This window comes from Nannobrachium achirus, assembly GCF_963921795.1.
Source record: "Nannobrachium achirus genome assembly, chromosome: 2".
NCBI lineage: Eukaryota > Metazoa > Chordata > Actinopteri > Myctophiformes > Myctophidae > Nannobrachium > Nannobrachium achirus.
The window spans coordinates 47,035,310-47,053,078 of NC_137811.1; the positions used below are offsets into that span (position 1 = coordinate 47,035,310).

Below are 17,769 nucleotides of genomic sequence, written 5' to 3' on the forward strand. Positions count from 1 at the left end.
TCATGGTGAATGAAAGCAAGTAAAAGTGCCACAACTGAAACCGCTGGACAACAATGAAGAGTAGAACAGAATCAAATACCACATGGACAACATACCACATTTGCATAAAAAGGGTGTTGAAATGATGTACTGGCAATATTGGCAACAGACTTGAAAATTACAGCGGCCAATAAAGTTTGATTATATTGTAGTGAATTGTTTGATTGTTGTAGTGAATTGTTTGAAATTCTGCTGACAAGACCAGTCTGAGCAGCTGCAGACAGTACAGTATTTTCCAGGACTTTGTAGACACACTGCTGATTTTAAAATGAAAATCAGTATGAAGTTAAGGGATGCTTGCTAAGTAAGTAAGTAAGTAAGCAAGCAAGTAAGTAAGTAAGTAAGCGAGTAAGTAAGTTAGTTATTAAGTAGTTAGTACATGAGTAAGTAGTATTAAGTTAGTAAGTAATTAAGTAGGTAAGTAGCAAGTTAGGGTTTGAACTTGGGTTTAATAACATGATCTTCAGGAGGAGAGAAGAGGAGCACTCGTCAGCAAAGTGGTTCATATAAACATTCGTCTAGGGTGCATGGCTCAGACAAACATTGAACTTAGAGCAAGGACGCCAGCACTCACTTTAGAATGAATTCTTCTTGTTTATTAAAAGTATTCCCCCCAGCAGCCGCCAATAGCGCGTAAACTCGCTGAGGAAGGCCTGTCGGGCCGAAACGTCCACATGTACTCTTCATTCATTCATTCATTTCTTACTCTGCTCCTGTTGTGTGTCTGTGCAGGTTTTGCTCCAATTAGTGGGATGTGCAGCAAATACAGGAGCTGCACCATCAATGAAGACACAGGACTCGGCTTAGCCTTCACCATCGCCCACGAGTCTGGACACAAGTAAGCATCTGTTGAAACTACGGTATAGTGTATTGTCCTTGATTACCTAAAGAGAGACTTTAACCACTTAAAAAACATATTTAACACTTTGTCGTTTGACGGCGTTGCACAAAATCGGCTGTGTGCTCGCATAGCTTTTGTGATACATTCGTTTTTTTGTACCTGAACATTTCAAGAAAAATGTAAGGAAAACAAATCTCTTCTTCACTTTCCAGTTTTGGAATGGTCCATGATGGGGAGGGGAATGTCTGCAAGAAGTCTGAGGGTAATATCATGTCTCCCACACTGGCTGGTCACAATGGAATCTTCTCCTGGTCTGCCTGTAGCCGACAGTACCTCAGCCGCTTTCTCAAGTGAGCAACATTTATAACATTCATAATCATTGGTGTCAAACTTGTATAATCTGTTCATTATTCATGTAACGGTACAATTACAGTGATACATTTCAAAATAAATGTGTGGCACTTTAATAGGGGAAAATGTGTCACCAACAGAACATAAGACAAGATAAAACGTAATTTATTCTTGAGGATAAACCATATTTATTATAATAGTTTTAACGTGAGTTCAAATACAAATGCAGTTAGGATCCAAAGTTCATAATAATGGACAGATTCATGTGCTCATTGGAGTACATACTCTAACTCTACTGTAACTCAGTCGTCAGCCATTGTTATTTGGGCAATGTTTCAGCGAGATGCGACCACCTTTGACTTCCATTAAAACATTAAAGTTGAATATTCACAAAAATAAAATAAAAATACTGGAGAAAAACAATATAGGCCTAATGGCTGCATGAACAAGAACTTTGTTGGGGATCGGTCACGAGGTTTACAAGATTAGGCAAGTGGAACAACAAATAAACATACAAACGTAGACAGACACACAGACACACACACACAGGGGACAAAATATACTAAAAGCTATATTTGAATGTTTTAGTAGGGCACTTCCCTTGTTTTACCAATATGGGAACATATGCATTTATTGTGGGTGCATGCTTGCGTGTGTGCATGCATGTGTGTCAGTATGAAGGTATTAAGGCCAATATAGCTAATATAGCAGCCATGCTGACTGATATGCAGTGGTACTATTCTGCTGTCTAGTATTACAGATAGTGTCTGCCTGTCTGGGTATGATATATTTGTGTGAAGCTGCATGTATAAGTGTGACTGAGAGATGATTAGTGTGCATGTGCGTACGTGCGTGCGTGCGTGCATGCGTGTGTGTGTGTGTGTGTGTGTGTGTGTGTGTGTGTGTGTGTGTGTGTGTGTGTGTGTGTGTGTGCTCGTTTGTGTGATTGCATGCAAGTGTGAAAGCATGTCTACAATAACCTATATATGTTCTTGTGGACATATATTCATGTCTGCACTCGCTTAAGTGAGCAAATATGGATCATGGACGTGTCTGTATGTATCTGTGCGTGTGCGTTTGCGTGCGTGTGCGCATGCGTGCGTGCGCACCATCGTTGCTGTCACAACACTTGAGCTTGTAGATCTGCTATTTTCGCTACTTTTGCATGACACTCTTGCACGCCAACTCGCCAAGTAGGGCATTAATTTATAAAAAGAATATAAAAGATGAAAGGTTTCTGCTCGACAGCAATGGCATGTGTGTGTGCATGTGTGCATGTGCACGCACTTGTGTGTGTGTGAAACCAGATAGCCCCGGACCGGAGCCTTCCACTAAATTTACAGCGTGTTAACTGACCTGTCAGGTCTCCCCTCTGTGGCTGGTGGGGACAGACACTGTATTTCCTCGCTGGGTTATTAGAGCCAAGATGACCTCACCCTCGTTAGGCCTGTCAGCCTTATATTAAACTCCCATCACCCCGGAGGCCACGTGTCGGGGAGGTCTGTGCCAACGTAGTTCCCTTACACTCATAATCATTCACTGACAAACACTCTCCCCACTAATGGTTATACAGTAGTGCTGTGTGTCAGTGGTTCTCTAACTCAGTAGCTCTCAAACTTTGAAATTTGAAGGTACGGGTCCATTTAGATCCATTTGTACACTGTCAAAGTAAGTGTCAATTTAGACCCCCCTAAAGGAAACCACATAGTCCCTGCCTGGAATCCACTTTGAGAACCACTGCTCTAACTTTGTAATTCCAAGGACTTCTTTTTTCTTTTTTTCTTTTATTTAATTTCTTCAGTTTTTAATGAATTAAGCCACAAACCCCCATAACTCTGAGAGTGTGCAAATGTCCATTTGGTTCCATTTGCAAGTAGGGCCCATTTGGTTCCTAATCAGTTATTTAGACGGGGACCCCCTGGAATCCCCTCAAGGACCCCTGAGGCTCCCCAGTCTCCACTTTGCAAACCACTGTAGTGTATGATTATATAGAGCTCTTTTTGTGCAGAGTTGAGTTATTAGAGACAGCGTCTTTCCATTACTGTCTGCATGTTTGCCTTTTCATGTGATAGAGTCTGTGCTCAGCCAAAGCATGCCATATTTTAATACCCCCATAAACCTTAATAACCTTAATAACCCCATAAACTTTAGTGTCCCTATTCTGGGGGTAAACAACATACTGCGACACTAGCCGATCCACTGTACAAGCTCACAACACGACTCAACGCGATGTGAGCTTTGAGATTTGAGAACAGATTTGTTGTAGAGAGGAAAAAGGAGGGGGCCTAGTATAGAGTAGACCCCTGGGGGTCAATAGGGTTTAATTGGTTAATGCAGTCTCTCTTTTGTTAGTCATGACCAAGAGGGGTCTGCGTCAATTAGGTGAACAGTCAGTTTCGTTTAGTCGACATTTTTATCTGAGGGACGGTCAGCTTTGATCCTGGTCGGAGGCCGTTTGAAGGGGGCTGGATGACAGCGCCCATGACTCTGAAAACCACAGACTTCTTATTGGCTGAAAAGCTCAGGGAAGAGATTTGTGACTCTGGCATACTGGCAAAGACACATAGAGCATCATTGTTGTTGCCAATGTTATTATAAGCAGATCTTCTATGAGTCCCGTGGGTGCCAGACATCAACAGTCCCTAAAACAAGGCTTAACCACTTACGTTTTCACTGCTTGACAAGTAGTGACAATGGCCAATCTGCGAGCTCACAACACGTCGCATCACGAAGCACTGTGAGCTTGAAGATTTTTGAAGTCTTCAAAATTTGCCCAAAATAGGGAAGCCTTTAATGATGATGATGATGATGATGATTCTTTATAGACAGAATACACTGAGATTTAGTGTGCATCATTTGCAACAAACAAAACCATAAAAGTTAATTATTATTACATTTTACTCTGCAACCCCTCTGCTGCTGATCACCCACTTTGGTTGTCGAGACCCAAACTAGACCCAAACTCGAGACCCAAACTATTAGACCCCGTTATTAGACAGGGTCTAATAACGGTGTAGTTCCCTGTGATTCTCTCACATCATGTTAATGATTTCATACACATAACGGCAGTTTTGCCCAGATATGAAGGGATGGCAGGACAGTGCGTCTTAGACTATGAATTCACAAAATGTGAAAAAAAAATGGAAAAATACTTGGGGATTTCTGGCAATGTGCACAAGCAATCTGGCACTGATCTGTCCAGTGGTTTGAGAGATTAGCCGCAGACTCACACACAGTCACACACAGACAGACCTCCTATGGTTCACCCCCTAGGTGCCACGCCGTAAAAATCAGGAAAACAGGAGAAACTAATTTCCAGCAACACGCAGTTAAGCAGCCGTTCTCAACTGCTGTGCCCTTGAGACAAGGTCTAGTGTGCAGTGGAATTTGAGACTACATCACTGCATTGGTCAATCTGGCTGACAGAAGCTTGGGTCATAGCAGCAAGTTCCCTTCAAAAAGATTTCCAGTTCTCCAGAGTGCCCACGCTACAGTACGCCAGTGGGTCACCTCCATGTACTTACATTGGCTGTAATTGTATGATCTCTGCAGCCAGACAAGCCCCTTGTCCCTTCTCCTATTCAACTGTAAACTAATTGGCTCAAACTTGACTGAGTACAGGTGACAGCCAAGTGCCGCCGGTAACCATTTATTTAAGCCCCATTGTATACTTTGTCATATGATGGGGTTGTGCAAAAAATTGCAACGATCTAAAAGCTCACGTCTCTGTTTATGAAATAACAAACATGTTAAATAAATATGAATAATTAGTATTTTCCTGCACTAATATATATTTAAAAAAAAGGTTTTACAGATACGCAAAGATGAGAGCTTGATGGATTCGTAAAGGATGTTAGAGCTAGCTTTGTTATTTTATACATACAGTACATCAAATGTCTAAAAGACTAGGACTACTGTTGTTGTGTAATTAGAATTATTCAGAACCTATACACCATAAATGCATTCGAGCATGCCCTTAGGTGCGCGCACGTGTGTGTGTGTGTGTGTGTGTGTGTGCGTGTGTGTGTGTGTGTGTGCGTGCGTGCGTGCGTGCGTGCGTGCGTGTGCTGGTAACGTAATGTATTTTTCATTCTTACTGATGTGAATAATACAGCAATATATAACATCCACTGAAATGACGGCATATGTAGAACAGCATTGTTCTCTGTAGGCACATAGGGCCCATAAAGCAATGGAAGATTGCATGAAATAAAATACACACACACACACACACATGCACACGCACATGCACAAGCACGCACAAGTGCACACTCTGCTAAAGCAATCAGGACCACTCGCTATCACCGTGGGCCAAAACTTTTTGCCCTTTCCAGCTCTTTTCAACATACTTTGCATTATATTCCTCTTCGCCCGCAGTGTTTAAGCTGTAAAACATGTCTCTGTATAGTTACTGATGATATCAGCTAACACTGGGAACCCCCCTCCCCCCACTCGTGTTAGAGTATGAGTGATACAAGCAAGCATTTATTATGTCTGCCACGACCAAGTGCTTGATGCATTAAAACTATTATTCTCAGGGTTGTTGTTATGTTACCACGGCAACACGTGATAGTATTTTCTGAAGCAGACAGATATTCTGTATATGTGTGAGCTACGCATGCCAACAATCAATCACGTCTCTAAACTAGATTTATAATCTTCTGTCATTTATGTCTGTTTATGCCTGCATGAGCGTTTATCAGCAACACTAAAGATGAATGATTCATTCGTGCTTGCTCCGCTATCATCCCCTTGTTCTGCACTCTTCTCCCGGAATCCTCTCTGTCCTCTGGCCTCTGCTGCTCCCATTCTCCTTTCCTTCATCTCATCTGTTGCTTAGGGATGGGACGATAATCGTTATTATCGTTTATCGTGATAAAAAACACTCGCTATAATCGTATCGTGGAGATTTACATTTATCGTGAAATTGTCATCCGTCATGCACTGGGATCAATTCACCTTTTCAGTGATGTTAATAGGTTTTTAATATAATGAGTCCCCAGGACCCACAAAGGGTCTTTCGGATGAGTCCCAGGGATATTTTATGGGTCCCACAAAAATTCAACGCGTCATGTCATTTTTGACAAAGTGCAGCATTTAACTTGAATTGGTTATTATATGGTTATGTTCATGTTACGTAGAAATGTGTCTGAAAGAAATGAACCACAATTCCAAATCTTACAATTTTAATACTTCCAAATAGTCATGTGACGGTTTGATTTTTTTAATACCGAACCGGTAATATCGGATGTTGACCACTTGGGGGCGCAGATAGAAGCTTTTACCGAGTCTTCATAATCAACAGCCACCTGTTATTTTATATACATCGATAATATATGGATCTTCTCAGTGAGATGATGTCTCCTGTTTGTACTGTTACTGCTTCTATGGAATGGCGTGCTTGTGTTTGCTCTGCTGTACAGAGAACCAGTGGACTGGGTCAAAAACAGTGGATTGGGTTGCTTGTAGATCGGCTACTTTTGTTTTGAACGGTTGATCCTAGAGGGACGTGCCACCCCTCTATGGATGCGGGAGGGCAAGGCACAGGCGGCCGCGGTGGTACGCTGCCCCGGCGGACCACCAAATGGACGGCGCTGCCACGAAAACGCTATAATCAATCAAACAGTTAGACAGCCTAGGCTACATACATAGACTGTCTCAGATAGCATACATGCTAGGCTAGCTTGCTTCCTCCGTGTTGTAGTTGAGCCAATAAAGGTTATTTGACCATGTTCACCACAACGTTAATCGTCGCTATTGTTGTAAAGACGCAATGAAGACCTGTGTGGCTTCTAACACGTTGTCCAATGTCCACCACATCTATAAACAATAGCGCGTGTACTGTATATCCAGTTGTTATTGAATGAAGGGGAAAGGACGCGGGTCGCTGTCTGAGCAGTGAGCTGCAGTGTAGAGACGTGACGTCACGTTTCTGCGCCGTGCTACACGTTCTGTGGGGGAACCCTTTTCGGTGTATCACCTAACACGCTGTGCCACTATGGTCAGAGAGCGGCCCGGTGCTACGCTAAAACTCAGGCACCCATTGAATTCTGTGACCAAGCGCAGTCGCACAAAATGGCGTCGTGGATTCAAAACACACACAGTCTTAGTTCTATCGTCTGTTTTAAGACTTTCTACGCGGATTTCATTTGTGTTAACGTAGGGTCAAGTAGCATGCCTTCACCCATGAACAATGGTGGCGTCTGTGGACTTTTTAAAATATTATTTTTTTCGCGACGTGGTAAATTATTTTAACGTGGACACCAATGGTCCATGGAGGCGATGCGTCCGTGGGACCCCAGAACAATGACGTGAATGCGTCTCTAGGCAACGTGAATGCGTCAGAGACGCGGGACGCGCACGTATTGACGTCACTGCCTTTTATATGCCAAGCTTTTAAACCCTCTATAATTCAATGGTAAAACGGACCTGGACATAACGTACTTGATACAGGTTTCACTCTCTACCAAATCTCTTTGCCAAAGAATTGCCGATCTACAAGATTGCAGATCTGCTATTTTTTGGCATATGTTCCGCCCCAGGATAATGGATGTTGGGGATATTTTAATTATCACGATAATATGGTAAATCCCCTTTTTATTTTGGTTAATCGTGATAGGAAACGTTCATATCGTCCCATCCCTACTGTTGCTCCTCTAGTCTACGCTCCTCCAGTGTTTATTTTGACAGCAATCTTTTATTTTGTTTCAGTCAACATATTTAGTCTTAGTTTTACTTCATGATATCTTAGTCTTTATTTACGTAGTTTTATTCCACAAAATGAACACTGCTCTCCTCTCCTGCAGCTCTGCGCAGGCGCTGTGTCTATCAGATGAGCCCAGATCTGTGAAGGAGTATCGCTACCCTGAGAAGCTACCTGGGGAGCTGTACGACGCAGACACACAGTGCAAATGGCAGTTTGGGGAGAAGGCCAAACTCTGTACCCTAGATTTCAAGAAGGTAAACCATCGACAGTAGGAAAATAGGCAAGGTCCTGCCTGTGAAAAAAAAAAAAACATCAGCTTTATTGAATAGATATTTCATACTGAAACCTTTTAAGAGCTCCATTTTTCTTTTCGGCTGTGAAATATAGCCTCAAGTGGATGTACTGTACACAGATTTCATCTCAATTATGTCATTCCACACAAATTTAAAAAAGAGTTCATGGCTGTGTTTTCCTAAGAGGTCCCCCTCCCCCACACACCCTGATCTAGGAAATGAGGCAGGTAATAAGTCATGGACTTGGCACTTAATGAGTCAAAGAAATCTGGTGGCATTTGCCTACCATAGAGAGATAGAGAGATAGAGAGGGGAGAGGAAGGGGGAATAATGGAAGGAAGGGGGATGATAGAGAAAATGTGACAAAATGAAATGATTGGCTGATTGAAAAAAAACATTAGGCTTGCCCTCACACACACACACACACACGCACACACACACACACACACACACACACACACACACACACACACACGCACACACACACGCACGCGTGCACGCACACACGCGCGCACGCACGCACGCGCGCACGCACGCACGCACGCACGCACGCACGCACGCACGCACGCACGCACGCACGCACGCACGCACGCACGCACACACACCAGACAGAGTTAGACTGCTGCCCATGAAATACTCACTGGGAAAGAAAGCTAAATATATGCTGGAGTGTCGCCAATGGGAATCTCTCCTCGTTGCTCTCCCATTGTCTCCATCCTCACTGCAAAGTCTTGAGTCTTCATTTAACTCTAAGAATGTACACATTGAATCAAATGGACTTGTGAGCGTCCATTTGTTCCATTTGTCCACTTGTGCGCATGTCAAATCTGTAAAGTGACCTGGCTGTGCCACGATATAGGATGTCCTTAACAGAGTTATATTTCTTCAGTTGAAGTGTTTAACATTCCTTCATAGACATAGGCATTGTATATTTTATAACACGTGAACAGTCACTGTGTGCATTGACCTGTGAGTATGGTGTGACATACCGGTAGGTGACACCCTGAATGTAGGGTGTGCTCCTTATTCCTTATAAGCCAACAAAATGCACACACATTGTTTTAATATAGTCGCTGCTAGTTGTTTTCAGGTTCCCGGAGGGAGGGGAAATAACTTTTACTGCTTCAGCCAGCAGATGGCTGCTCAGATGAGCATATGGGGGGACTGTTGAGGATTAAGTGTCTTGTGCAGGGACACTTCCACATGTAGACTCGCTGAGCCAAGGGTCGAACCGGTGACCTTCTTATTCCCGGGGGGCCTCTCTACCTATTCAGCTTCGGCCGCTCTTTTGCTGCTGCCATTTGGTCAATTTTTACACTCTCATGAACACTGGGGACTCTGTAATGTGCACCTCCTCTCTTACGCTTCATGGTCAGCAAGGTGCACTGGACGCCATACACCAAAGTGGTCCACATACTTCATCCCTCTCCAGACACTTGTTACTTATTACAGCATTATTATTCGGCACCGAGGTCCAATTTATTGTGTTATGAATTTATATTTCGTGAAACTTTCTGGCAGGCACTTTCAAGATAAGGGAACAACTGAAGGAGCCAAATGATACTCTCGATGGGGTATGGGTGGAGCTGGGTTACCCTGGCAAAGAAACACAACAGTTTCTCTCTCTCTCTCTCTTTCCCTCTCTGTCCATCGTTTGCTCTCTCCCGCCCTGCCGTGCACTCTCTCTCTCTCTCTCTTCGTCTTTTTACTATTGTAAAAGCCCTGACTTAGCAAAACAGCTGCACAAATAGGCCTTGGGATGGGATCCATGATGGCTTTTGGCAGCGAGCACAAGGGGCAGGGGTGCCTGTCTGCATCTGCACTGAGTTGTCAGAATCTGATATAGTCATTCATTTAGTAACAATGTGGACATGTTAAAAAAAAGTAGCGGGCCATGTTTCTCAAGCAACCCAGACACAGTTTTGAGAGTAGGGGAAGTTCCCAATCCTCCCATGTGAATGTGCAATATACCACTGAGAAAGAAAGTCAGTCGTGACTATCAAGTCTGCTGGTGAACTTGTGCACTCATGCATTTCATGCTTGGAGAGTGTAACATATTTGCCTTGATTTACTAAATATTTGTGTACATGTATCTGTATGGCTGCTTACTCTGTGTGAGATTGATGTATGCAAATATAGGTATACAAAAACATCGTTTTAGGAGGAAATACAAACAATGTCAACAATGTTGATTTTAAACAGTTTATTTACAGTCATCTACTAGGACTTTTTCATCTCCTAGATAGTTTTTTGTGACCAAGCCAAACCATTGGCAGACATATTGGCATTGCTTTTCTATTTCTTCTATATATTTTTCAATAGTCCTGTTTGGCTGAACTCCTAAAGAGTTGAACAATTGGAAACACAAACACGAACACATAAGAAGACTGCAGATTGGCTGATCATTACAAGTTGTCTTTCACAGAGTTCCCATCCCTTTTTATAGCTGCACAGAGGATTATTTTTGACAATTCAGTTTTCCCATCACTGGCTTTGTGTACAGCTGTTGTAAGGAGTATTCTGAAAATCCAGCTACTGTAATTTGGTGCCAAAAAGCATGTTTTGAACATAATAATAGTGTCATATAACCTGCTGAAAGGTCCACTCATTACTGAGACCTACAATATTGCAGAGTACAGACTATTGCCATGTCTTACTAGTAAGACTTCCTATTTCTAACTTTGAAGTCTTTGAGGTTACGTTTTCTACTTATAACAACATATTTGTATAAACTGGTGATCTAGGTATATTTTGTGTTACCATAAAACTGATAAATCTAACAAACTTTAAACTGTTTCTATTGGTGGGCAATAAAATGTTAATCCACATTCCAGCCAGCCTAGAGATTTGCAAAGGGTGTTAAACACCCTTTACTTGCCAGTTTCTACTGTATAATCTGATACTTTAATAAAACTGTGGTCTTCTGCTCAGATAAAAAAAAAAATCTAGATCTAAGTTTATATGCATTATTATTTACTGTGTGTGTGTGTGTGTGTGTGTGTGTGTGTGTGTGTGTGTGTGTGTGTGTGTGTGTGTGTGTGTGTGTGTGCGCGCGCGTGCGTGCATGTGCATGTGTGTTTGTGCCTTAAGGACATCTGCAAAGCTCTATGGTGTCATCGTGTTGGGAGGAAGTGTGAGACAAAATTCATGCCAGCTGCCGAGGGCTCTGCCTGTGGGCCTGACATGGTGAGTTATTACGTGTGCGTGTGTGTAAGTGCGTGAGTGTTTGTTTGCGTGCGTGCACGTGTGTGGGCGCGTGTGTAATGTATGTATGTTTGCTTGTATTCTTTTTTGATGTACCCCTTGCTCTTGCCCCACAATATTGACATCACAGGATGGGCACAGGTAGGGCTGTCACGATTATGACATTTTACATGACGATTAATTGTCACTCAAATAATTGCTATTAACGATTTAATTCTGTATTTGTCGTTGACAATTACATTTCTGTTTGGCTTTTAGGCTTTGAAGTTGTACATGGTAATCATGACACATAACTTAAATATACAAAGAAATGACTGGCATATTTGACAATTTTATACTTAAAAAATAACGCAATGCGACGCGTTGTGAGCTTGTAGATCTGCTATTTCCACTACTTTTTGAAAGTGTTTGAAACCACTAGTCCTTACCCGTTCAAAGATATGAGCTCCGAAATGATGTGCAGTGTGTGGGTTATGGGGTGTGCACTGTGCACACAGTATATGAGGGATGGAAAGTAACTTTCTGGTGCTTGCATGATAATATGTAGGAGCATCAATGTAAGAAATACCCGTTTCGTTTAAAGGCTACAGAGATACTGTGTACCGATCTACATGACAACATCTGAAAGAGGGCCATCATAATGGGGGAGGATTTATGCTAAAATAATCTAATTATTGCTGAAATGGCTAAAATCAGTGGCACCAATTACATTTTAGGGTTTACCCACAAATGCTGTTGGTCTAACACCTGTTTTTTATCACTGGAGAAGTATGTGTTTTACCTTTACCTCTGCTGGCAGCACCCAATGCTCCATGGTAACATCTCACAAAAACAAACCACACTTTTAAGAGATCTCACTACAGAACCAGTTCATACTGTAGATGCTACTTTCAAAGAATAGTAATTTGGAGACTCATTGTTGTCTGTTATTGAAGGATGTTTAAACGACAACTTCGCTCACTGCACTTTGTACCAGAGAAGAACCAGAAACTCAAACCAAATCCCTTGACATTAATCATTCATGCTACTGTTCACACAGCTTCCCAGGGTCCCAAAGGCCGGGGTAACTGGGTCATAGAATGGTGAAGTTGACTGGGACAAACGGTGGTTAACTATATAGAGAGTTTTGGTTTTGGCTACCATGAGGGTTTATTAAACTTTATTGAGCTCTTCAAATGTAATTACTCTGCCGTTAATGGACTGTGAAATTCTGGTCAAGGCACTGACCTTCCACTTCTCTTGACCTGTCCCTCTATGAGTCTTTGTGACCCAAATCAGGCTAATAAACTTTCAAGTATCCACAAAGAAGCTTAATTGTGCCTTATTTTGCTGGGAAGCAATGTGGTACCATTGGTAGCATTGTTTCTTGCATCACTCTCCCATTCTCTCTCTCTCTCTCTCTCTCTCTCTCTCTCTCTCTCTCTCTCTCTCTCTCTCTCTCTCTCTCTCTCTCTCTCTTTTTCTCTCTCTCCCTCTCTCTCCCTCTCTCTCTCTCCCTCTCTCTCTGATTCTCTTTTCTCAATGTATTGAACTTGATGCTATAATCCCATATACTCCCTCGGTGGGACAATTAACTGAATGCAAACAATGACACGCTCACTTAGGAATTCATGGCACTTCACCACCGGGGGAAAATAGTTAGGGGAAATCAGCTGTTCTGGTTCTCAGCGAAGCACCATGAGATCAGTCTGTGGGGTAAGCATGAGTGTGGCTGTGTTTTTGTTTATCTTCCCTTGTGGATTTTTGTAATCATTGGAACCTGCTGAGTTATGCGAAGATACTCGATACATGCCTTCCTTGAGCACACCCACCGCTGTCCTCTCAAACCACCCCACATCTTAGTATATCAAGAGCACAAAAACAGGGCCGTCCTCGACTAAAACATTTCATAGGACTTTGTTGAGTAACCACTTAGTTGATTTAATCAACACACTTGTAAAAGTTGAGTTTCCCACAAACAGTGATGAAAAAGCACCTCTTTAAATCTCCCAGGCCTACGTACTAGACTGAAGTCATTCAGTACGGGAAAAACATAAACATCATCCGATCAACTAAATTCTTAGACCTGTGCAAGACAGATGAAGGACTAATTTAAGTACCAGCAGCATACTTGATGTACCATCATCTGTTGTCTAATGCATGGGTCTTCAACAGGGGGTCCGGGACCCCTATAGGGTGTCCTCAGAGTTACTACAGGGGGTCCTCTAAATCTTTGAGTGATAGAACGTTTTTTTACACCTTTTTATATTATATAATATATCCATATCCATATATCCATATTCCGTGAACTTTAGCCAAAAATAGCAGATCTACAAGCTCACAACGCCTCGCAGAGCGAGGCATTGTGAGCTTGTAGATCGTCTATTTTTGGCAAAGAGCTTTGGTGTAGAGGGGAAAGAGCAGACTAAGTACAGAGTGGTCAAGGGTCAAGAGGTCAAGTTTATTAGGTAATGACAGCTCAAGTGGTTAAATATCTGAAAACACAAATTGACATGAATCCAAAATACACTGATGATTGTGCTGTCAAACAATGACACTACGGTATATGGAATCTATGAACAGGCCGTGGGGGTCCCCGCTTCATCTCTCTCTCAACTAAGTGGTCCTTGGCATGAAAACATTGAAGACCCTGATCTAATGCTTGGACACTGTTCAGCTGTCCTTTTTTGGACGCTCTTGACACTTTGCTTTGTCCCTCCGTCTCCCTTTCTCTCCCTCCCTCCACCCCTCTGTGTCCTGCAGTGGTGCCGTAGGGGCCAGTGTGTCAAACAGGGAGACGAGGGGCCCAGGCCTCAGCACGGTCAGTGGTCACAATGGTCAGAATGGTCAGCCTGCTCCAGAAGCTGTGAGAGCGGCATCACCTACAGAGAGAGGCAGTGCACCAACCCCAGGTAGAAACACACAAACACACACGTGCACGCAAATGCAGACAAATGTAAGCGCACACACACACACACACACACACACACACACACACACACACACACACACACACACACACACACACACACACACACACACACACACAAACATATATATATATATATATCGATGTTGTCGGGTGGAAACCTTGTATGTCCAAAACCGTTCGTTTTGTATTAATCATTTTAAAAATGATTTAAACTAGTGAAAATAGCCGATCTACAAGCACACAACGCCTCGCATCATGAGGCGTTGTGTGCTTGTAGATCGGCTATTTTCACTAGTCTTGTGCGACAGTCTTGTATTATGGAGCAGGGCTTTACTTTACGAAAAAACATAGACATTTGAAACTTGGAGATACAAGGTTTCTGCCCGACAATGACGATATGGAAATATATCATTTGACTAAAATTCTAACTAGACATACAGTGTAAGTTCCCATCATACATATACAAAACACATGCAAAAGCTTTTTGTTTTTGTTGAACATTTACATTACTTGGATGTAAATGTTTATCTCTTGTTTATTCCGAGACCCAAGGCCCATCTGGAGACAGCATAGTAAGACACGTTACTGAAATAGTGAAGATCGCTGACACAGATCTCCCACTTCCTTTGCTTACTGCTCACTCGCTCCAGTCTCTCTCACTCTTTACAGTATGCACTCAATCAGTCACTCAGTCAGTCCGCCACAAACGCTGGGGCCACCTCTTCATCACCAAACCGCCCTGCCGTGCCAAGATCCTGTCAAGTTGCTGGGATGAATTAGACAGGGACAGACAGAGAGAGAAAGTCAGAGACGGAGCTGGAGCAGGAATGATAAAGTAGGGAATAATAGATATGGGAGAAGGGGAGGAAGAATGCTGGCAAGGAGAGAAAGGGACATAATAAAAGACTGAGGGACACAGAGAGGATGAAACGGTTAAGTAGGGAAAGACAGAGATGGCACGGAGAGAAAAGCGGAGGGGAAATAATGAGAGGAAAATAAGTGCGGGTGTAAGTGAGATGGGGCGAGAAAGCGAGAGAGAGCTCAGCGATGGTGTGATTGGAGGGCTTATAGAAGATGTAATTGTCCTGAGCCAAGGATTAGTTGGAGCATAGCCTGGGGATATGCACCTGTGAATGGTATGGCCTCCACACGGCTATTAGATACACAAACATCTCTGAGTTTTATGCGTTAAAGTTAAGTATACCGTTTTTGCAGATCTTGTGTTTGTCTCCCTTTGTATATTAGATGATTATGTTATCATCTGAGTTATTTTCCATGTGTTACCCAAACTGTAAGTAGCCTTGGGAACCCATGGTTCCCGAGCCATGCAGCCCATACGTCAGGAGCCCATTTCCTGTTTCTGTAGCTTGAGTACACCCCCTGGACATGACGCCAGCTTGTTGCAGGGACTTACCCCCAAGCCAACCCTTCATTCTGAGTGCCAAGCAGGGAGGCACTGGGTACCATTTTCTATAGTGTTTGGTATGCCTCGGCCGGGGATTAAACCCTGACCACCCAGTATCAGGGTGGACACTGAGCTGGCTAAACTGTACCCTCACAAATGTAACTGCATTCTTGAAGTTGCTCGGAGGGCTCTCTTTGTCATTTGGCAATTCAGAGCATTCAGTGCATTCCCATTTGAGAAATTCAGATCACTGTAATGTGGGAGCTCTCCGAGCGCACAGCAGATGCTCTATCTTGGACAACGTTTTCCCGAGCATCCTAACATTCCGAAAATAACTTAAGACAAGGAGATTATGGCAAAATGCAACAGCTGCGGCTTGTTTGGTGATCTAGTTAGCATTATCAATTGGCAGATTTTTATAGTATACAGTTTGTACATGTACTGTATTATTATCAGCACAGTACAACCTACACATATAGATTTATGCTTTTTTTATGTAATTTTGCCTTGTTTTGGTTTGACACTTTCGCTAACACAACTCTCGTTCATAAATTGCAAAACTATGATATGCTCTGTGTGACGGAGAGAGTCGCAGCCCCAGCCTTGAAGCCTCAAAAGTCTAGTATCTCCCCCGGACCAAAGAGATGTCTCTTTGGTCTAGTGGTTAAGATATTGGACTTTCGCGTGGGAGACCCGGGTAGGAACCCGGGTGGGGAGGTTCGGATCACCTCCGTTACATTGGTGCCGTGACCCGGATTCGGGCTTCCCCGTAGGAGGAGGTCAAAGGGGGGTGAGTGTGACGGAGAGAGTCGCAGCCCCAGCCTTGAAGCCTCAAAAGTCTAGTATCTCCCCCGGACCAAAGAGATGTCTCTTTGGACTAGTGGTTAAGATATTGGACTTTCGCGTGGGAGACCCGGGTACGAACCCGGGTGGGGAGGTTCGGATCACCTCCGTTACATCTGCCACACTCTGATGATACTGCTCTGATTCTACAGCAGACCTTGTGGATTTATAAGCTCACCAATGGATAGACAGACAGACAGACAGACATCCCTTCCGACTTAATCTCTTCTTTTTTAGACTCCATACTAATCTCGGTAGCAGTAAGACAACATTCCTTCATTTTCTTGCAGACCTGCCTATGGAGGGAAGTACTGCGATGGCTCCTCCAGGTCCTACAAGCTGTGTAACACAGAGGACTGTCCTTCCAATGCCATAGACTACAGAGCCCAGCAGTGTGCCGAGTTCAACAGCAAACAGTTCAGAGGCTGGTACTACAACTGGAGGCCTTATACTAGAGTGGACGGTAAGGATGACCTATCCTGCCTTTGGAAAGCATCAGTAAAAATCCATCTTTTCATATCACGAAAGGATGTGATGAGAACGTACAGTCCCAGGAAGCTCATCAGCTTGGATATTTAATCTAGTCTCTCTCCTCCCAGATCAAGACTTGTGTAAGCTGTATTGCTTTGCTGAAGGCTATGATTTCTTCTTTGCCCTGGCCAGCAAAGTTAAAGACGGAACTCTGTGCTCCCAGGACAGCTCAAACGTCTGCATTGATGGCCTGTGTGAGGTAATGAAACACTGTCTGTGAGGTGATGACAACTTAAGGTAAATTTAAGGCTGAGGATTGATTTGAAAGCTTTTTTTTGGGTTTGATGGCCGTTGAGTTTAACCCTTTATAGGACCTGAAGCCGATTCTACAAATGCCTTCTAAAGACCGTGGATGGGCCGCGGACGTCCCACCGGGAAATGCTTTGTACCCGGGACCATCCAAAAAATACAATTTGTGTTAAAAAATTAAAAATGATTGAAACATGTTTTAGAAAACACTTCTAGATTTTTATCATTTTGTTTTTAAAACAATGTTAAAAAAAATAGCAGATGTACTAGCTCGCAGCGCTGCACGAAGTGACGTACTGGGGATTTGTCTATCTGCTATTTTTGAGAACCACTGTTCAAACCACTGTTCTCTAAATCCTGAAAGTTTTCTGAAAAATGTATGTTACTATATGTATA

The 17,769-nt window shown here is 43.1% G+C and overlaps 1 protein-coding gene across 1 annotated transcript in view; it reads left to right on the plus strand.

Annotated features, from left to right (window-relative positions):
- adamts16 (ADAM metallopeptidase with thrombospondin type 1 motif, 16) overlaps window positions 1-17,769 on the plus strand; it is an 80,989-nt gene that overhangs the window by 36,129 nt on the left and 27,091 nt on the right. The window contains exons 9-15 of the mRNA XM_080746002.1: window positions 772-877; window positions 1,093-1,230; window positions 8,038-8,191; window positions 11,321-11,416; window positions 14,177-14,325; window positions 16,884-17,056; window positions 17,193-17,323. Of these exons, the coding sequence (XP_080602128.1) occupies window positions 772-877; window positions 1,093-1,230; window positions 8,038-8,191; window positions 11,321-11,416; window positions 14,177-14,325; window positions 16,884-17,056; window positions 17,193-17,323 (947 nt within the window). The remainder of the gene's footprint in view (window positions 1-771; window positions 878-1,092; window positions 1,231-8,037; window positions 8,192-11,320; window positions 11,417-14,176; window positions 14,326-16,883; window positions 17,057-17,192; window positions 17,324-17,769) is intronic.